The following is a 23,645-nucleotide window of genomic DNA, read 5'->3' on the forward strand; positions in this document are numbered from 1 at the left end:
AATATAGATAACGAAGATAAAAAAATGTTCGAATATTGAAGAATTCTTACTTCCTGTGAGGAATAGCTTCACCAATCTTGTTAGAAGCTGAAATAGAACTTTCTGTACATTAATTATTATTTTATTCTCGTCTATTTAAAGAAATAATTGTATACTCGTCTTATGTCCAATATGAGAACTCGGAGATACTCCACTTCCGGGGATGACGTATCGATATACAATCCCAGGATTCGGTTCTTGATATAAAACCTGAATCGAAAATGTTTGAATATATCTTCTTGTTGGTTTATTTATTTCCATTCTCTATAATTTATTTACCATAACATCAATGGGCTCTTCCAACGGGCCAATGGCAGAGAAACTTTCCAAATTTTGAGGACTTTGACGAACGTAGACGAAACTAGTCCCAGCTGCTTGATACTTACCAGGCAGACTTATACTGTAATTTCCATTGAATACGTAGCTACCATCTTGCAACTTGACCGCTAGAAATAATAAAATCATATCAATATTAAAATCAAAAGCAGGATTATTAAAAATCAATCCTTAGAATTTATTTATTAATTTATATTACTATTTCATTTTATCAATTTATCAAAAATTCCATTCCATCCTACGTATAATTTTCAACAAAGAAAATTAGATATCTCGTCAATGTATTGTTCATATTTTTTTTTCCTACAAGAATCGAAATGCATAAATAAAACATAAAAAGATTGTTAGTGTTACATTAAGATTCAGATCATTCTGTCGATAATGATTTCGCGTAATTATCGCGCGTTTAGCTCGGATAATGATTCGGATAATGAAACGGAAACGGAGAGTCATTCACGGGTTTGCATGCGAGAAATGTTGGGCGCAATGCAATTGCGCGATACGATACATTGAAGGCATAGACGAGTCATTTAGCGGATGACGTGCACATTGGATAGCCGCTATGTGTCTTTCAACTGCTTTCAAGTCTGGTTAAACGAAATACTATCTTGATATTAGCCGTGAATGCAAATTGTTTCATTTTACAAACGAGAGTGATACAATCTATCAACTTTGTTTAATTATCATACAATTAAATAAAAATTTATTTAAAAAAAATAGAAATATGTGGAATAATTTTGTTAGATTGCTTTCCCATGTAAAAATTATTCCCATTTTAATAATTTAATAATGATAATTTGTTTTAATGATATAGTTTTTTTCTTTTTTTTTGTGTGTAATTGATTATGTAAATTTAAAACTTGTACAATGATCCCTTTCATCATCGAGGCAATTTAAATTTCTAAGTATAAAAGATAGATTATTTTTCAGAAATTTATTTGATTGAAATAAAATTTAATCATAAATTTTATTCTAATTTAAATTTATAAATTTTTTACGCTTTTATATTTTTTCCAATCTGGAAATTATTTAAATACTTTATTATATTTCTATTTTATGCATTTTTAAATGCATTCTAAATATTCTCGCACGTTTAAGTTCTCCACAAATAGTTCGCAAAATGGAAATTATTTAAAAATTTACCACGAAATGACCAGCCATGTAACGACTTTTACGACTAATAAAATTTTCGAAAAATTGTCGTAAATTGCATGTATACAATTGCGAAATCAACTTCGAGGATTCGTGTTACATACATATAATTAATCATATCGTTATGAATACCTTCGATTCGTTTCGCATTACTTCACACCTACCTGGTTGTTTCACCAAGCGCTAAAGAATGGGTAATCGAATAAAAATAATATCCGCTATGTAATCTTCTTTAAAGATCTATGACACATCGACCCATTCGATCCATTGTGAAAATCTTGGCTGCGATCGTTTAGGCAAGAATTACAGCTCGCAAAGGTTCATATGATCGGTTTTACGACCGTATCGATTTATATTATTCATGTTGGATGTGGTTCAACAAAAGTGGACGTATGAAAACTAAGAATAGAGAGTGAGAACTTTCAAAATAAAGAATGAAAAATCTCATTAATTTTGGAAAATAAGGATTCTATTCTCGTTTTTAAATAAAATAATAAGATGGTGCAAACAGAGAAAACTAATCACAAAATTCATTTTCAGTTCAATTCTATTAACAAATATATAATTTCAAATCAAGTATATTGCTCAATGGATCTTAAAAAATATAATATAAAATTATTAAATATATATATATATATATATATATAATGGATTTATATAATTCTCCTGATTATAATAATATAAATAAAAAACAAGATATTTCATGACTATTACATAAAAGCAATTGATTAGTCATTATGACGATACGTGTATATCTTTAAACAATCCTTTATGATTACAATAAAATTGTATTCAACAATCTCAACAAGAATAAATGAGAAATATTATAAAAGAAATTTCAATAAAATCCATATAATATCGAACAGGTTATATCGTTAAATATATTTTAATACCATCACAGAGTCAGAACGAATCAAAGGACAAAGTTGTGATCACGTATTGTGTGTCACGTGAATGGCTACCGCATTTAATTTATGTTCACTTAATGCGTGTACAGACATTAGAGATTATGCAAGGGTTGATGCCAAGAACACGCCTCGAATAGGATGAATTCTTCGCATTGATAATAAAGAGGCATCATGGACAAGTACAACTGATTGTTTGTGATCGTGAATAATATCTTCGCGACAATGATTTGCTTACTAATACATTAGAATCATTTTGTTACACTCGAGCGAAATTCTATAAGTTCTGATCCAATGTTATTTGTAACTTTATTTCATTCGTTTTTTACTATTTCTTTAATATCCTTTTTTCTTCATTAAATATTTTTATTAAAATTAATTATTGTATTCTATTATTATTATTATTATTATCATCATCATTATTATTATTATTATTATTATTATTATTATTTTGTTATATCAACAAGAAACGAAGGAAAGTCAAATTCATTATCTTGCAAGAATCTTATAAAAAAAAAAAAAAAAAGAAAGACAAAAAAAATTTGTGGAACCGTTTTCGAATTTGCATACTATGCAATACATTTTATAAATCAAGATTTATCTCATTGTTCATTTAAGTTGAGAAGATTTTCTCTTGTGTACGAGTATTTTTGTCTGATGATGCAGTGCGATAAATATATGCCTTCTTACCCAAATAATTCTCCGTGTGACGTAATTGTGTCACGTTCAAAACCACAGCACCACGAGGAACCGTGGCAACCAAATTGTAACCCCGTTCCAAGGTCGGTTCCGTGAAAATCCCATCGATTAAATGTCCATCGCAGGAATTTAGAAAACACTGAGAACATATTAAGTTTGAAATTATTATTTTGAAATTGAAATCAATTTAAAACATTAAGAGTATTGTTTTATTTTATTTTGTATTATTTTCAATAGCTAGTGCAATGATTGAGATAATAAAAGTAAAAAAGGATGATCGAAAGATGACAAAACGCATTGTTAAAGAAAATAGAAATGACACGGAAGTAATAACACATTTGCACACTCTCGATGAGGAAGCAATCAAAATCACTGACAAAAATAATGGAAAGCGTTACGCTCGTTTTGTCAAGCACATTGCTTGCATTGCAGCACATTGGTACATGTGATCAATATCTTCGATTTTTGTTATCGGGTTGGGTTGATTGTACGCAGCACTTTTATTTAAATTCCACAAATCCTATTCAACGCAATGAATAAATATTCAAACATAAGGATAAAAAGTTAACAAGAAAATAACAACAAATCAATATATTAATATATCATTAATAAGATAAATAATATTCTTTCAAAAATAAATATAATTATCGCGTAATTATTTCAAAATTCAAGTAAATCTTATTAAAACTAGGAAAACCGATATAATTCTGAAGATAATAATCAACGGGTAAAAGAGTATTAGAAACACGAAACGTTGTTCTTCAAAACGTCTTTTCGTTTATCCCAATACGATTTTTGGTTCCCGAGATATCAAATAAAGAAAAAGTAATTTTTAATCATTTAAATCCTGTTAAACGTATTAAAATTAGAAAAACTTTGAATTGCTGTAACTCCGAAGATAGTAACTTCCGGTCAACGAATAAAGGATCATTAGAAGCGCTGAACCTTGCCCTTTAAAACGCTTCTTGATTTATCTTGATACGACTTTCGGTTCCCAAGATATCGTCGTGTAAAGAAAACTGTAATTTTTAATCATTTACCATTGCTATCCTTGTTTTTTATTCGGATCTTTTGCTCGTGCCTCGTCTCACTGACCTATCCTAAACTACAGACAAGCGACAGACGCGATTCCTGGAAAAACGTAGTATGCAATTCTTGGAAGGACGTAGTATACATTTCCAGGAAAAAAATATAGGTCAGTGGATCGCGGTCCATTCATAACTTCTGCGCTAATGAAACTTTGAATCGTTATATCTCGGCAATCGATTGAGATATCGAGATGAACGAAAAAATAATTTTAATGGCATGATTTCCCCTATAACCTGATTGAGTTTTGATGACAAAATTTTTAATTTTTTTTCACGTTTTTTTATGTTATATGAAAAATCGAAATTTCGTTTGTAACTTTGTATCGATATAATAATTTTGTAATATAGAGCATATAGGGACATTTAAAATATTTCGTGAGATATTTTTTTATATCAGTCAAATATTTGAATATGTTTTAAATACATAAATCTAATAATAAGATGTTATTAAAAACTTTATCACATTCAACTATTTTAATAAAATTAGACGATGATTTTATTGATTTTTGCTTTTTATTTTTTAATTAATTTGATATTCGTGACGATTAATCATGGCATCAAAATAATATGTAATACAATTTCAAATAAAATTTCGAGATTCTAATATTACCGAAGAGAAGTCTACCAAAATATTTCCATCCATATATTTATTTACTCGTGGAAGTGGATACGTCCTTATACCACAAATTCGTTGAACCCAATCACTCGAAGAATTCTAGGAAACAGAAACAATATTTACACACGTGGTTACTTAGCATGAAATTTGTGTAAACAGAGCTCGTTATCGGATCGAAGTAAATTTCGAATCTGCGACGCGAATTAGTAAGTCATAACATGTCGAGGCATATGGTTGTGTGTAGAACCGTGGTGAAATTATGGCTGTCAAGAAATAAATTTAGCCACGTCGCGTTCCTTCGTGAGTGTCCAAAAGCCAGCTGCACTTTGTCGTTCAGTCTGTGAATCGCGACAAGTCGAGTGCACCGGAATCATGGATCTCTTCATGGGTGATCCAGACAATCAAAGAACCACCTAACGGCCATTGAAAGCTTATTTAAGTTATGTTATGTTACTTCCATTAATCATTATGTCAACATCCAAGTACCTATATACTCTTTTTCTCAAGATAAAATTTAAAATCATGTTAACATATATAAAAGATTTTCAAATCTAGAGAAACTATTCTTGATTACTAGAATCTCCTTTATAGGTTATTTAAAAAAATATATTCTATTAAACTTTATACTGACACTTTAAAATTTAGAAATTCAATTTTTTTCTCTGAGTTTTCAATTTTATCATTAAAAAATTTCATTATCAATTGAAATTTATGAATATTTGAAAAGATATGGTAATTGGATGTTGTTTCTTGATTAGGAAAATATTGTTTAATGTAGAGTATATTAATAGAAGTGGTAATAGAGATTGTTACACATCAGTTAACGTGTGATGTTAATTGCTTAATGTTGTGTGATCGACGATCAGAGTTTTTATAGAATAAATAATAACGAACTACGATTATTGTAATTTAACATGTTAATATATATGTATACATACGCGTACGATGTCGATTGGAATATAAGTCATAAATTATTTATGTTTAATCAAATTTTCGTATCCATCAACCTAATTAACAAATTCAACATTTCATTAATCCTCGCAATTATTCGTTCGTCGTTATTATTATTACAAATTTATAAAAAATTCATCATTTGTCAACGTGAACAAACGTTACTTGATCAACATGGCACAAAGGAATAAATCAAGATAAATATTTTCCAACATCGGCGATTAATTATTTCTATCAAAGAAAATTGAAAAAATTTCATGGCAGAAGAATTGTTTAAAGATTTATAACACGAGTTACAGCGTGACGGATACGATTAATATTCGTGTCTCGTAAACGTCACTGTTATTCGCAACTTCGATCAAGCATGGTTAAGAAAAATCGCGACGATTTCTCGGAAATAATCTCTCTGCTTCTGTACATATTGTATATACGTTGTATATGCAATAACAAAGACATATATATATATATATATATATATATATATATATATATATATATATATAATAATTCCTATTAGTCAGTAGGCTGGAAATTGATAAGTTGAAAATATACGTTGCGAAAGGAAATTCGAAATGTATTGTGGTGGTGTATAGAGCCCGACGTATATCCTATTCTCGCGGTTGATGAAGCTGAAGAAGATTAAGATGATAAGGGATTGTATGTTAAATTGCTTATACAGTATCCGTACGTGGGTTAGTGTTACATGGGCGTAGAATCGGTATATGGGACGCGAAAGACGAGTATAAATTACAGAGAAGACCACATGGCCACGTACGAGGAGAGCAAGTGCTTCGATAGTGATTCAGGTCGGATCTGGAACTATTCGTATCTATTACTACCGTTTGATTGGACGATTAATAGTGCCGTGATAGCTTTCTTGAAAATTCGATTCTATTTCGGTACGCAGTTTCGCAATTTGGAAATGCGTCCGGCTCGGCTAATGCGTCAAGAATGTTACTCGATATCGCTCGTAGAGAGGCCTTTTAGAGAATTTTACGAATTTGGTTGCGAATTGAATTGTAATACTTGTCTTCTTCTTTTTCTTTTTTACCATCGATCTCTATCCATTATTATTCGTTAAATTTTTTTTTTCGTTCGTCATTTAATCGATCGGTTAATTAACTCTCCGATTAATTTTCCGACGATGTCCATAGTCTGATGTCCTTGATATCCGCCAGAGCTGAACACTTCTTTTTTTCAGTAAAAAAGCTAATCAGTAACGTGCATATAAAGCCGCGCCCAAACTGACACTCCTCGGCTCTTTGATTGGATTAACCGGGGATGAATGTCAAGTTACTCTGCCTTTTATACGGCGAACCGTGGCCAATATTAATTGTATGAATATCGCATGAGCGAATTTATAAATCGGCCCTGTATAAGGGAACAATGCGAGCCGCGAGAACGGGGTCTCGATTACAACTCGATAATGTCAAACCGCGTGAAGCAGGTCTCCTCTCCTCCTCGATATCAACGATATATCGAGTCGCCATCTCCGAATAATCGGACGTTATCTCGCTTCGATTGTTATCTAGGATTTCTATTTATGACGAAGCCCTTGATTTACGATCGAATCCGTGGGATTATGATCGCGAAGAAATTTATGGAATCCCTTAATTACGTGAACGTAATAATTCACTTTCCAAAGACTCGATGTGGTGTATCGAACAGATTCTTTTGGCAGAGATTGCTCCGATCCGAATTAACTTATTACCGAGATGGAAATTATTTTGTCGCACGCGTAGTGATTCCCTTCATCCTTCTTTCAATTTCCATCCTCGCGATATAATCGATGAATCCATAGATTAAAGATAGGATTGTTTTGCGAAAAGAATATAAGGTTAAACTCCCTTTATCGCAAATTGCATCCTCGGTCTCACACCCTCACCATTCATTAACGACAGAGTTTATGGAACAGCCGTTCATCACACGACCAAAAATGTAACAGTGAAATTTATAGCGTCGCGATGGTGACTTGAAATAAACGTCGGGTGCCACAATGACCCGTATGCTCGACACCCGTGCACGTACGTGGTACGCACACGCGTCGCGGTTTCCGCCGGTACTTTTTACAAAAATACACACGTGTGTTGTATGCATTCGTACCTTGCACGCAATGGGTAGCATAAATCCGTGGAGGTGTTAAAGCACATTAAATTACGTCGTGCGTGTTAACTCGTTATAAGCGAGCTGTAATTCTTTCCAACAACATTTACGAGGCCACACCAGGTGTTTACACTGCGATAAAGCAGTTTGCATTTCGCGTATACCTTGTGTCCGTTCAGAAACCACGCGCGATATTAGATTCGATTCGAACGACGATCGGCCCTTTTCGTATCAGCGTGACGAATATTTTTATTATCCAAGTTTTCTTATGTTCTACGCGTTTTCGACTGTTGTTGCTTGTTTTTCGAGGGTAGAGAGTAAAACGGGGGAAATTAAATTTAACTTGATATTCATTATCACGTTTTTCGTGTTGTCCTCGTAGTGGTGTATAATCCGATAAAGACATTAAAACGATCGATATTTTCAGTTACTTAATGAGAATATAAGTGATATATTTAGGTTGATGCGATGTATTAAATCCGTATTAGAAAGTAAACGAAGCATTAACACACTAACCATGTAATCAAACAGTGTCATACAGGTTAATGTCTTACACAATTACGAGTTAATTGAAGGCAGGTTATGCTGGTCACGTAAGATTCTTTAGATCCAGCAGGGTTATTCGTGGCCAATAGACTGGTCACGTAAAAATAGAACGTATCTCATCATCATCATAGGAAGAGAAATATTATCTGTCTATTTTTTTCTTTTTTTTAAATCTATCTATGAAGTGTTTAAACGGAACGGAATGATATGTTTGAATATAAAATTAAATTCATGGATGTCGCGATTCGAATATCGTTTAAACACCGTAAATCTTCGTCTTTTGTAGCACAACCTGATTTGTTTTAAAATTCTAGTTTCGCCGCTCGAATATTGTTTAAACAGCATGGATCTAGTACTGCTAACCTACTTTAAATATTATTTTATTATGGTACTGTAACCGATGATGTACAATCTTATTTTTACGCAGATTATAATTAAAGCCTGATCAATGCCAATTACTTTAAATCGAATCAATTCAATCGGTGGCAAAATTTTTCAAGAAAGAATATTTCTCGCGTAATTTCGCACGGAAATGTTACGATCGAAGCTTATATCGTATCTCAACAAAGAAGAAAAAAGAGGGAGGAGGGGAGGAGCGAAAGTGATGTAAAGTCATTAAGATAAGCGGCTAATTAATAATCGGCTTCAAGAGGACCGAATGAATCATCGTGGTTCCACGAGGAACGTTGCAGGTTCGACATTATGTTCCAGATTCACGACGGGGATTAAACAGCTCTAGTGTCCACGAAAATAACGTAACAAGAATAAACGTCCAACTCGATTCTGATGCCACGGTGTTATCGGCACCGATCATCGTCGAGTGTCGTATCCACAATGAAATATGAAAATCTGACCTCCTCGTTCACGTTCCATCGTCTATTTCCGACAGATAAATAATTATACAAACGCTGTTCTAATGCATCTTTCGAAATTTATTTAAATTTGAACCAAATATCACGCTTTGCGTATCAAAGATACAATTTCGAGTTGAGAAAAAATTGAGCGAAAGAAATTCGATAGAAAAGTAAAGTTGCGAAACGTGGATTATTGCGGATAAGATATCTAATTTAATATTTAATTTTAAGAGAAAGGTAAGATTTTAAGAGAAAGGTAAAAAAAATAGGAATATTGCATAGAAGTATGAATGGGTATCTGGATTTAATCATATTATGTAGATTATTATTTCAATAAACGAGAGTTGTTCCAGACACCACGAACTGGTATTAGCTACACATTATCATAATGAAGACCTTGTTATCGTGTAACGTATTACGTAATAAATTATTATATCCACAAAGATTTCTAGTTAACGTCACGATAAATTATGATATTATATTCTCAACAATATCTCGTAAGCAATTTTTCATTCTATTTTATAAATTCATTGTACAGGATATAAATTTAACTCAAAGAAGTTCAATAGAAACCGGTTACAAAGGTGGTCCAGTAATACACCTTAGAAGTTTAAAGTTTTCTTATTTAACTTAATATTTTTCTTATCAAGGATGGATCAATTATCACACGATTAAAGCGCTAATTATACAATCAGATATATTATATCCTTCTTCTTTTTCTTTTTATTTCATATCTATCTAGTTCTAAACCTATCTTTATCTCTAAGAAATTAAAAAAGTTCTAATTTATCTGTTACATTTACGCGTACTAGATTTTTCAAGATCTTCGTACGTGTTTTCATTCTTCTCTACGACGATTGAAACAAATCTTTTCATATTTATCTTTCTCGATATACTTTATATTTTCTAATTTATTTATTTTCGAATTTATTTTCTCCTTTATTTCATATTCCCAAAAGGACAATGTACGTTTAAATTGTGACACAATTTTATCGCCTTTTAATATCTTTCAACGCTCTCTAAACCAGTTCCAATATAAAATATTATTATTGGAAAGAAACTACGCTACACTCTGTTTCTCCCAACAATCGAATAAATACAAAGATCAGAACGATCATAAATCGAAGGGAGAGGAGGAGGAAGAGGAGAAAAAATTTAATTTCAAAGCCACGTCTCCAAAAAAAAAAGAGAGAAAGAAAAAAAAACATACACTCGAAAATATATCTAAATTCCTAGTGTTTCGCAAGTCGTTTCACGGAATGTTTCGCAGAAACGATTCACGGTTTCAAGGAATTCCTTCCATTTTTTTCCCCACCCGCCAACTCCTCAACCAGTTCTCCGCGCCGGATATAATTGACTTTTCTCGATAAGACCGGATTCCGAGGCGAATTCGAAATGCTTTTTCACGGTGGTCCGACAAGGCGAAGCGCGTCTAAACGTCTCGCTCTTCCCGCCCGTTTCGAGACGATCCGCTTGGCGCGAGCAATGAAACTCGAGGCGTTTGCAACCTGCTCCCTGGCGCCGGTTACGCGTGCACGCTTCGTAATGCGCCGGATGAGAAAGGGATGAGACGCGAAAGCAGAACCGATAGCCAGCGAATAAGCGCGGTCACGTGCATCGTCATCCTTCGAGAAGTCGAATGTCGTCGTGGATGCCATTTCGTCGAAGATAGTTGGATTGTTGGAAAAAGGTGAAAAGGAACGTTGCTCGTGAATATATATATATATATGTATCTCTGAGTGGAACCGTTCGATTTTTCGATATAACGGCGTGAAGGAAATATTGTGTATACATTTAAAAATTGTTAACAATTGTTGTCCTTTCGTGGAATAATATATATTTGATATTGTATAAAGATTAAAATTATCGAAAGATTCATCTCAAGTATTGTTTTAAATGTGTAAATGCAAGTGGGATTTTGTCTTTGCCGAATATCGAAGAAATGGATAAGGTATTTAATCGACCTTAAGGAAGATAATTCGTTTATTTAGAAGACGTTTTGATTGAAATTTGTGTTTTAAAATTGCGAAAGAAACGAAAGACAGAGGCGAGATGAGCGTATCGAATCGTGGATTAGCGTCGATTAAGGTTGGTTTTTGCTTAATTAGAATCTCTTGTGCAATCTTGAAATGCATACTCGACTAATCGAGAAGGATCTTGTACGTGCAACCGGACACCATTTGAAAGATATGCGGCTATATAATCCATGGAAATCAGTACTCTGACGTTAATCGAATCTGCTTGAATTTTAATATCGCCATTATGATAATAATAGTAGATAATAATTTGTTAATATTTAAAAAATTTTAAACTTCCAAAAGAAAGTTTAATAATCATTTTCTTCGTTCCATATACGGGAATAAAATAAAAGTGAGAGTGTTGAAAGAGAGCGTGAAATTTTTTTCCAATATCGAAGTAGAAGAAATGAGATAAAGAAATAAGATGGATAATAACAAGAAACTTGAGTGAGACAAAATCGACGTAGTTAGATAAAAAATAATAAAGAAGAAAACCGAAGAGAACGAGATCTGTCAATGGAGTGCACCAATAGAAAGATGGAATGATTGTAATCATGACCCTGCACTAAACGCGTGTCAACGTTGAGACGGAGACGAGACACGAAACTGATGGCCCATGAATAAATATCTTCCTACTGTCAGTCGACTAAACGTGCGCGTAAAAGCGAAGCGATCGAGGAGAGCCGAGGAGAGGAAAATTTAATTTAGAAATTAGGTACACCGCGAGCGAAGTTGAACATTTTACATTTTTCAACCAAGGTCAAGGTATAAATTTATTCAACTGAATTATCATGCAATTACGCCACGCCACGCAATGCAAATTATTGTACTTTTCGCCTAGTTTTATTAGAGAAAAGATTTACAATCCAGCGTGAATTTATGATCAACAATGTTTAACAACGTTTAAACAAGTTAATTATTCTGAAATATACTTGAACGGTTAAAAATTCATATTCTTCTTTAGCGTAAAAATGCTTCTATTATTGCAACCTTTTGTATCCGACGACGAGAAATAAATATCATCGTAAGTAAAATGCGAGACATTTACAGGAAGCTGAGAAACATTTGTAATTTATTACAATACCTGCCTTGAATACCTGCCTGTCTCGTCTACATAAAAACAGGAAAATGTTGAAATACTAGAAACTTCTTGGATTATTTAACGGTGATAAAAGATTTTTCATGGTTTTAATTCGATCCACCTATCGCTTCACGCATCTATGATCTATGTTGAATATAATTATTTTTGAACGATCATTGTCGATTAATTCTATATTCAATCTCAAACACATACGAGAATCTAAATTTCATCTATCCAAGGAGAACTAATATACTTTGTCCGAAGCATGAAGAAATTTCCCTCGAATTAATCCTCTAATTGTCACATTTCTCAAAAGATCACTTTCCATTACTTCCACAAAGGGATTCCTACTCACAAAGGAAGGTAATATCCTCGAACATCCAAAAAAAAGAAAAAAAAAATCAACTCCAACGCATTCTACCAAAAGCCATTACACGGCAAAGTTATTTCACACTATACCAAGAAGAAGATGTTCCCTCTAAGTGGCATAGACAATCTCAAGCAGCGACGTGGGCGATAAGTGATGGATCTCGATCCTCGTGATTAATGAAGGATCCTCGACTTTGTGAAACGTGACAAAAAAACGAAATTTGGATCGAAGATACTTCACGCACGCTTCCTGAACCGGTCAAACACGGTTCAAATCCGCTTCAAATCTGCTTGGCCGATCTAAGTATACGCGCTACTCGCAGCATTTAACGGGTGGAATGCGTTTCGTGCGCAATAGTGGCACTTCCTAGACAGGCCTTGGGGATCGCATAGGAGTCTCGGCTCATCGGGAAAGAAGGGAAAAATCAGCCACAATTAAACCGCGTTATTTACGACAGACACGCGTTGTAAAATGAAAGAACGTCTTGCTTGTTTTCTTTATGATCGATCGTTAGTCAAACGACGCCTTCCTGAAAAAGTTCCCTCTTTCCGATCATTGTGATCCGTTATGTAACAATTCGTACACGCGGGATGTTTCTTAAGAAATGTTGATGAATCCCTAGAAAAAGAAGTTGGAGAATTGCTCGTGATTTATTACATGTTGATGAAGTTAATGGTCACGCTACGGCTGGCAATTCTCCTCGAAGGCTTAGAACAATGGAGAATAGCTAGCAAATTGACGATAAAACAAACTAATAATAGGATGTGAAGAAAAGTAGCTTGTACGTACAATTCGTACATTCGCATTTCGATCGTTTATTATACGACTCATTATGAAATTTTAATCTTTTCTTTTTTCTTTTTTCTCTAAATCTTATTAGGATTCGATGTGCGATTTATTAGGGGGAGTCTAATAAAATTTACTTGGCCGTAATAGATCGTAAATTACAAACGTTAGAGAAACGGTACAAACCCAATAATTATTATCGATGGTTTGACAAATGTTACGGCAACGCGTCGAAACGTATTCGAAGCGGAAAACGGATACACTTCTTTCCAACCCTTCATTCTCTATCTCTCTTTTAACCCGTTTCCATACACATTAAAAACGGCGGTTAAAGCGGTAGCTTAAAGTTTGATTGACACGTTACAAGGCTTACGTATCTCTTATGATAATTAACGAGGGAGTGGTTAGATTCGTCGGCAATAAATAACTTCGTTAATCGGATACCATTTTTCCCTCGCAACGTGGCGCCTTTTGCTGTTGTAGATCGTAAGGCTTGTACCTCTTTATCAAGCGGGAAACGTCATGAAAAATATATTCCTTTACTTTTATACCAACAGTAAAGAGAATTCCTTTTACGAACGACCACAATGTCGGACCATTTCTGACTCATACTACTTTGTTATTTAGGATTTATCTTCGTTTTACGCGAAACCACATCTGACCCGAGCCAATGTACGATCGTCATTTTATCCGTCATAGTTCCTAATGGACACGAGGAAAAAACCGGTTTCGTCGATGAAATATTCGTCGTAATTTTGAAATATTGCCGATCATTAAAGGTATACGCGTGGACTATTTAACTTCTCGACGACAACAAGGTCTCGTTAGTCCGTGTAAATGATAATAATAACGCTGATTAAACTAACGACAAGCGCCACCGGGATTCATTAGCTACCCAACGTGAAAAAAAACATTGCTGAATTTACAAAATACACGGCTGGCCGATCTGGGCGTTGAACGCGTCCCGTGCCGTTTGCAGCTGTTTCAGACCGCGTGAAATTTGTCTCGTATATATTCAGACTTCTCGTGTTCAAGATTATTCATTATTTGTCGCAAAGTGTACGTTTTGAGAAAGGAATTGCCGTGTTGTCGTATTTTACTTTGAGCTACGTTTATGAATTATTTCATACGGCACGGTACGGAATAAACGTGATAAAATGGACGTTTAAAGGTATTATCATTTTCAAATCATCTCATTATTTCACGTTTCAAGAGTTTCGATATCAGATTATTCTTACAGAGAAGATACAGTGTATCGTTGCGATGATGAAATCTTCTAGAATATCTGGATAATGGCTTCTTGAATACTAGAAATCCTACTCCTATCTCCTCTTACAAGTCTATAAATCTCCAGGGGATCCATCTTTTTTTAACACTCTATAACTAACATAAGAAGAGAAGGCGTTGGAGCTTCTACCGCCTCTTTCCCCCCACCTTTTTCCTAACGACACTGCACTAACTCTTGACCAAACAAATGGATGGAGAAAAAAAAATAAAAAAAGAGCGGATGAAACCAAATCGTTCTCCACGAGAAATTAATTTACGAGGCGGCCAGTTCTGTTTTAAGCATAGAAGCTCGAAAGAAAGTCGGCGGAGAAACTCCTACTCGAGGTTGGCGGTTCTCTTTCTCTCTCTGACTGTTGGTGTCGAGAAGAAATACACCGACACGCTTTCGACGAATTTCAGTGACACGCACGGATAAAGAGATGCTCCCAAAAAGAGTCACTCTTATCATCGTGACACGGATGAGACACGTTCGCGTGATACTTTTTATTGGCCCGTGGTGGTAAGCCCTCGTCGACTCTCTCGGTTTTCTCGAGAGCGGCTCGAGCGGGCTCCAAGAGGAGAAACGAAAATAAAAGAAGGAAGGAAAAAAAAGACATAGAGGAGAGGAGGATGGAGGAAAGGATGGAAGAAAGAGAGGAGAGGAGAAAAAGGGGAAAAAAGGAGGGGGGCCGTGCTTTTCAGCATGTGCCGAGAACGCGGACGAGTTTAAAGCACGAGGCGCCAGATATCCTCTAATTTGTCTTTCAACGGATCACCTCCGATGGCCGACCGGTATGACGATTTTCGTGCAGAGTATAAATTATAATATCCTTGCACGAGTTGGAGGTTATCAACTGGGCGGCCTTCGTTGTGTCGAGGAATCGAGAAATTAATTTTCATCGATGCCGATTGAAAGTATGAAATGTTAAATGTTACGGATATGCCATGGTAACTGTACTGAAGTAACTATTTTTATTTTCAGGTGATAACTCGCCTATAAGAGAGAAGAGAAATATATATCTATCAATTAAGATACATCTTAGAAAGATGAGTTAAAAGTGATGGTTAAACGCGACGTCTCTTGCATAGCGTAATATTATAATAATCTAATCTTTGAAATTTTGTGAATAAAATTAACTCGTCGAGAGGAAGCGTCTAAGGAAGGCTAAGAATATAATTTTTACCATCAACCAAGTCCATATTCAGTCGGAATTAAAACACTCGACTGAATAATTTATTCCTTAATTTCAAAACCAAGCCAAGCTTACAAAAGTACCATAAAAATCGATGACGTATCTAGCGTTTCAAAGAAGAGAGTCCTTTGAATCAGCATCAAAGACACCGCCTCCGCACTTACTCTCCCTTCCCTTCCTTTTTTTTTTCCTCTCCATACACGAACAGCCGGTCCAAACGATTGCACATTAATTTAATCTACGAGTTTGGCATTGAAGTTCGAGTCAAATTGGACCCAGCCCAGAAATTATACCATGTAACACGCGTTAAATCACGTTTCGACGTTCCTTGGTTGTTAACATTCGAAATCTTACCGTCAATGATATCAGCAGAGAGAGCAGAACAGCTTGATCCATCTTGGAGAGCATTCTTCTTCCGGTTCACGCTCCACGTATCATCTTCCACAAGCTTCTTCCCATTAATATTCTTCCAGATGAGATTCGAAGCGATTTCGAGAATAATTATTCGTCATCATTTTTCGAGCACGACAGTCGTTTTGCATCACACGATTCAGTTTTAATTCCCTCGACTGTCATTGAAATCACGATGCCATGTTTCACTCGTACACACTCTTCTTCTTTTCTACTCGCACCATCGAATCACACCATTACAATAATTTAATAAAACTTACGTTTCCTTTCTTGATCCTCCTTTTGAATGAAATTAAATAAACGAAAAATGAAATTAAATAAGGAAGATTCCAGTTTAAAAAAGGTTCAAATGCTTTTTTTTTCCTTTTCTTTTGTCTCAAAGTTTAGTTTCGTCTTTAAAATTAAGCAATAAATACTCTTCATTCGTAGAAATTTCGATTTATCCCTTATCTCTAAGATTTATCTCTATTCAATTTCTCAATAAAATACCTACTCTATCTAACATTACAAATCTGACATTAATCAATTTAACCAAGAATCTCTATTCTTCCTTTCACACCTCAAGCTTCTATATTAGCTTCTCACGATATTCAGTTTCCCTGGCAATTTTCCACGCCAACTTTTCCACCGATTCACCGATACGCGGATATTATTTATTGTTTCTCGGGTTACCTCTTATCCAACGTAGGAATTTCCACGCAGATATCTAAATTGTGATCGCGTTAGTGTACACCGGGATAGAAGAATAACGGAGATAAGGAAATTATTTACAGTGTTACACCAGGATCCAGGATAGAAGGAGGTATGGGACGCTATATATATTTGAAGTATAATTACAAGAGACTGATAAATCGGTGACCTTTTCTGATTTTTCGTAGCTCCTGTTTCCATTCTCGAAACGCACCTTCCTCGAGCTTAGGACGTGGTTATTCCTTCCAGAAAGAAACTGGTTAATGAAACTTGGTGCTGACAAGAATGATCGATAGTTTCAAGTGAAATTACACAGTAGTATTATTATATCGAGCACGATTGGATTACACGATCGATTCGTTTCGATTTCGTAAGAGAATCGATTGAATTCCTTTATAACGAAACGAATAGAAGAAGAAGAAGAAGTTGTTACGTGTTGTCGTATTAATAAAAATAATTGGACGTGTGACATGAACGTGCTGGTTTGATGATAATTAAGTTGACACGTGCTAATGACGAATACGTGTAACACACAGACGCAAGGCAATGTTTGGAGCGGTTTCATCGAGAAAGCGGAACGACAAAGTCTTGGAAATCGCCGACTATTTTTAGGATTGTTTTAAGAAAGGCGCCGTTTTCTGTACGGTTGTAGAATGGAGCACACCTCGACGGAAAAAAATATATTCAACGTTTGAACAATATTTTAATGCCGGTTGAAGGTAGGTGGAGAATCGGCTGCTATTTTTAAGCCGCGTCCTCGATTTCCGGATGACGCGGTGCAGCTCACATTATCGGCAAATTGATGTTTCTCGTTTTGTTTCGAGACGATCGAAGACATTTTTCTTCTCTTTTTTTATGATATTAAGCAAGAAAATCTGAAATGAAGAACACAAGTAATAATCCCAACAAATAATCGACTAATGCTTCTAATCTTCCAACCAAATCATCAAATCGATCATACGATACAGAAAAAAGCTCAAGTAGAAAAAAAAGTGCGCCATAAAATTTCAAGCATTCCATCCCCTCCAAAAAAGAAACGATCAAACCGATTTCCCAAACACGCTTCTCTATCCCCTCTTAAAAAAAAAAAAAGAAAAAAGAAAGAAAGAAATTCAACGACACCGATTTTCGAGTGGCTCCGAAACCTCCTATTCACTTACTATACCTCAATATCTTAAGTACACCATCCGCTACTCGAAAACTCGATTCCGTCCAATAAAACTTTTTATCGAGACCGACTCACGAGCACCGCCATCGACGCACACGCGTATCCTACAACACGCACGCAACACTTGTACCGATAGGCAACAACACAGGCCCGTTTCGACGCGCGATCAAGATATTTTGCATCGTGAGAAACGAGTTATGATGCGACACGAAGGAAATTGGATATTAGAGGTGCCGTCGTTCACGTGTGTACGTATAAAGGCGCACATAATGCCTTCATGCTCCAGTTGTTAGTGAGCGTTAGACGGGAATCGATATTAGTCGTGCGTCGACCTGTCGAACGTAATCGTTTCTCCTACGTAGAATTATCTCTGCTGAAAGCGCGCCGGCGCTAGCCGGAAAAAAATATTTTTATCCCCCCTCCTCCTTCTCCCGATCCCTTGCATTCCATCCTTCCTTTCGTTCTCAATTATACGCGTATATAACGTAAGCGCGATATGAAAAGTTTCGATCCGCGACAAGCCGCCATTTTTATCGGCTGGCGCCAACCTCGATGGTTCCAGTAGATCGATCTCAATTACGTGTGCCCCCCCGGTTTACATTATCGCCATTTTTTGATCTATTGTTTATGGAGCCTTGTTTTTCGAGCTCGTGCCGCTGTTAGGGGTCGAGGGGATTAATTTATGGGCCCGGTATTCGGGGCCAAAGGGGATTAGTTTGTGTTTATTTTGCGGAATTGGAATGGCGCTGTGTGGCTGCAACACGTGGAATTTATGAAGCAAGAGGGAAATAAGAAGACGGAATTATTGGAGCTGTAATTACGTACATTGGATTATATATATATACGTTGGATTGCTTATTTTTCTTTTTTTCTTTCTTTCTATCGCGGCGATTCAATGAGAGAAAAATTGAATTCATTGAGTGAGAGATTGCGTGAATTACAATCTTAGGTATTTGTAGATCGTAAATACACCGTTTTAAAATCGGTTTGATAGAGAAGTTATGAGCTACTTGGTCTATAAATATGAGATTCTTTTTCGTAGAAGATAGAATATATTATTACGTTAGCTACTTATGTTACAAGTGGTTACATTTGTGTGTTGCTCTATCTTTTTTCTTTTCTTTTTTTTTTTTTTCGTTGGCGAAATTAATTTATGTTCGCGTGCATGTGTTGGATTCACTTGGCATCGTGGATAGAAACACGTGATGCAATAAAGTAAAAGAAAAATCCGGAGAAAAATTGTACAAATTTATATAAATGGTAACATATTCTCTAGTCGATTACATATTTTATCCGATCTTTACGAGGAACATTAGCCAATTAAATTTTAAAATGTTAATCGCGAATGCAATATTCACGAGGAATGTTCATCGAGTTGGAAAATACGATTTGTTGAATTTGTTATTCAACAAATTATTTAGAGGTAATTAAATTATTAGCCGATTATTTATTAGTTTTAGGTGGCAACACGCGTGCATATTAATTGGAAGTTATTGCCGGTTGAATGTTGCACGTTTTAAGTAGTTGTAAGTGCGCGATAAGTAATCGAGTTGCGGGTGAATATGAATTTATGGGTTATGTATATTCGGTAGTTGTCTGTATATGTCATTCAAACGAAATGGCGCCACAGAATACGTTCATGGCGCAATATTTCAGAAAACGAACCGTCTATCGGTCAACGATGTCGTAACGCGGAAACAAAATATTAAACTGGGCAAGAAATTTTTGTATTTTCCGCTAATAATAAATTATTCGTCAATAATTATTTCCTTTTTGATCGTTTTAATCTTCTTTGGTTCGATGATGCTAGTATTAAGTTTAAAAATATCAAGAAAGAAATCTTTTTCTATCGAAACGATAGTTTAACGAATGCTAAATTTTACGACACATTTACAGAAAAAATAAAAAAAAATCAAAGTTAGAGATTGAACAGTATCTTTTATCGTGAATTTAAATGCTTCGTCTCGTTTCGAATTAATTTTTATTGGGATTCTGTCAAGAAAGAATTAAAATTTCTATTCAACCATTCGAATATTAATTTTCTAAATTTATAACTCAAATTTCATCGTTATAATTTCTTCAACAATTTTTCTAATACTTTATTTTTCAATAACTTAATAATATGTATTTTATAAGAAAGTTTATATAATCATCGAATCTCAATCTACGTGTTAATTACATTGAAAAATGGCCTCGTCAAACGGCTTCACTATTCATTGCTATGTTTATTTTTTTTTTCACAACCGATATTTACGGGACCACGTTATTTTATTACAGTAAGGAAACACGGCTGTATGAGAATGCCACCATTCCGATGGATCTAAGTAAGTACTTGCGCAAGTGTCGATATAACGCGAGCCATCGTTTATTTTTACGATTATCGATCCATCGGGATCGTGAACTATTAATAATACGCGTTTGTGAAATGACCGATCGGCAGAAACGATTTTTCAACAAACAGAACCGATGAGATAATCGTGTGTAACAGAAATTAGGTCTTCTTCGTGATATTTGATAGTTGAAGTTTTTACGTTTTCAAGATGATGAATGAATCGAGGATTTTGCAACAAACTATAGATTCGATTTAAGGGCACGTTGAAATATTTCTGTTTTGACCTATTTCTTATAAAAGTGGAAAACGATTTATTATTATTTTTTTTTTTTGTATTTTTAACTTCGAATTGAATTCTTGAAAGTTGTAATAATTAATAGATTATATAATAATAGATACTGATATTTGAACAGAATGATTTTGATAGAAAATACACGCAATTAAAATTCATGGTTTGCATCATATATGGAAGTTTTGGATATCAAGTATGATATTTTTGATCGAGGTGGAAATGTTAGAAAGTTAAACAATATTAGTGATTACGTTTCCACGGGTTCTTCCGGTACGTGAGAACGAGATTCACGTGCGAAGAAGGGGCACAAAGTCAAGGCCGCTTGCATTCGTCCACGAAAATAGCTTTGGAAGCTGTTAAAGGGATCGTAAATTTAGATTTGTGTGCAGACAAAGTGCTTTAAACTTGTGTTCCGCGTACGTTGTGATAGAAAAATAGTCTCGTGGTGTCGCGGCAGTGTGATGAGAGAAAAGGAGGAAAAAAAAGAGGGAGATTATAACTGTCTGGGACGAGGTTCACGTCATAGCTCGATTCGCAGAATTTTGCCACGATTTTCAGAAATATTCGAATCTTTAATGGGCCATCGTCGACACGTTCTTTACGTATCTTAATCTTGCTCTTTCAATTTGTCAACGTGTTTCAACAAGATAAAATATCATCCTTGGGGCGAGGGAATACGTGTTAAATCCATGCTCGTCACGGGAATTCGATCACCTTTGAACTTTAAACAGTTGGAATTCGAACGACAAGTTGGCCGGTCGATGAGAAAAATCGTGTCGAGCGTGTACCAACATTAGTATCTGGTACGATCCCGATATAAAAAAGGATTCGAGACACGAGATCAATTTGTTATGGTGATAGTAAAATTCCAATTGAACAAGAACGAGAGGAGGAAAAATTAAATAAGGTAAACTTTATCTTTCTCCGAAATGTCGAAGTCTTTGTGTATACCCTAAATATTAATATATTATTTGTCGTGTTTTATTTTCGAGAAAAAAGTTAAATTGCTATATATAACAAATATTGCTATATAATCATTTGTTTCTCTATGTATATATGTATGTATATATACTTAAATAGGAACATGACATTCACGTTCGAAAAAAAAAAAAAAGAAAAGAAAAAAAAGAACGCACTTCTACTACATTTCATAGCAAACCTTTCTTACAACCTAATCAAGATCAAGATCACCTTTAGAACAATTTTATTAAATATATATAATTCTCCATGGAACAACTAAATCAATAAACTATATTCAAGAAATTATTCACTCAATTAACACAAATAAGTATCACCTACGAAGAGATTAGAACGAAATTACTTCTCGTCACAACGTTTACGTGCGACGTAAAGATCGAGCATATTTTTATTTCTGACTCGGTGGTGTTTACGTTTCCGTACCAAAACTCTTTCGAATCTCGTCTCCGCCGATCGATTCACGATTAATCCGAGTCCACGATATTTCCAATCGATAGATTCACGATGCGATTCACTTGTCGGCCGTTAGATCTTTGAGACCAAATGAGAAGCCGCAGCGACGGTAGCGTGATGCATGTTACAGAATACCGAGAAGCGAGTTCCTCTGTCGTGCTTTACAGAGGTGTCGTGCCGAACTGACGGCTCCCGTCGGTGGAGGATCGACTTTATACAGCGGTGTGTCTCGCGCTGCTCTATGAACGCAGCTTTAGGGGACTCCACCTTTGTCTGTCACCTGACCACGCCACGCTTCCGATCTCATCTCTTTCCCATCCCTTCCTTCCGTTTCACCTCTGTTTCCACTTTTTTCCCCCCATCATCCTCCTTCTCCATTTTTCTTTTTTTTTTCTTCTTTTCTTTTTTCACTCGATCGAGAGTCGAAATCGCCGCGGATCGAGGAAGAATCGGTGAATTATTAAGCGGAATGGAATTTTCAGAGCTTGACTCATGGAAGTTTTTAAAAGCGTATAACAGCAATTGAGAACGGATGCTTTTAGCCTCGACTATTTCCTAGTGTTTTTTTTTTATTTCGGTGACTACGTATTATTTTCTTTTTTTAGATTCTTTTTTTTTTTTAGAATTAATGATTAGCTCGGTTAGCATGTAATAAGAAAAGTGAGGAAGATTCAAGAGATCTATAATTTTTTTAACACCGATCAAAAGTATTATATCTGTAATAATATTCGGAAAATATTTAAAAATGCAAAGAAGAGGTTCGATTTTTCTTTATAATTTGTCAATGTATATATATATTCCAGGATAACAACAGTGAAGAAATTCACGAGACATAAGTTTTTTAGTAAGAAGAGTTTAAAAAAAGCTTAAGTGGAGGATTCAAAGATTAACCCTAAAATAACTCGTTCTTCTGACAAAATGCAAGAAAGGAACAAAAAGGTTGTCTCTTTCACGTGTACTTCTTCTCGATAATGGATTTTTAACACTGGCGACGAACTCGATGCATCTGGTCCGGAGTAAAAGTAGCAAAGAATTAAGTGGTTCTTATAATGGTTGTTTATCGCGAAAGGAGCTTACATGAACGTATAGTCGGTTTAACAGGCTTGTTTGTACCGTTGTGTCGTGATCGGTTTTTTTTTGTAAACTCTTTTGACTAGGTAACAAGAGATTTAACTAATTTTAGTCCCATAATTCACACGAAACGTGCGTGCATCGTTCGAAACGAAATACCAAGAGATCCTCCCACATTATCGGCATTTCTCTCACCCTTGAACTTTTGCTTTATATTTCGCCAAATATGTTTTATTAAATCAGTTAT

The 23,645-nt window shown here is 35.0% G+C and overlaps 1 protein-coding gene across 28 annotated transcripts in view; it reads right to left on the reverse strand.

Moving 5' to 3' along the window:
* LOC107994260 (thrombospondin type-1 domain-containing protein 4) overlaps nt 1-22,682 on the reverse strand; it is a 26,001-nt gene extending 3,319 nt beyond the window's left edge. For 2 of the 28 annotated variants that reach the window (XM_062077018.1, XM_062077141.1), the window contains exons 1-6: nt 22,196-22,540; nt 16,358-16,693; nt 3,123-3,270; nt 319-485; nt 156-249; nt 51-102 (exon numbers count right to left, since the gene is read on the reverse strand). In XM_062077018.1, the coding sequence (XP_061933002.1) occupies nt 51-102; nt 156-249; nt 319-485; nt 3,123-3,270; nt 16,358-16,411 (515 nt within the window). In that variant the 5' untranslated portion in view covers nt 16,412-16,693; nt 22,196-22,540. The other 26 variants (XM_062077147.1, XM_017051072.3, XM_062077035.1 and 23 more) reach the window with 26 other exon arrangements.
* Between the last annotated feature and the right edge of the window lie 963 nt (nt 22,683-23,645).

The sequence above is a fragment of the Apis cerana genome, linkage group LG1 (assembly GCF_029169275.1).
Source record: "Apis cerana isolate GH-2021 linkage group LG1, AcerK_1.0, whole genome shotgun sequence".
Taxonomy (NCBI): Eukaryota; Metazoa; Arthropoda; class Insecta; order Hymenoptera; family Apidae; genus Apis; species Apis cerana.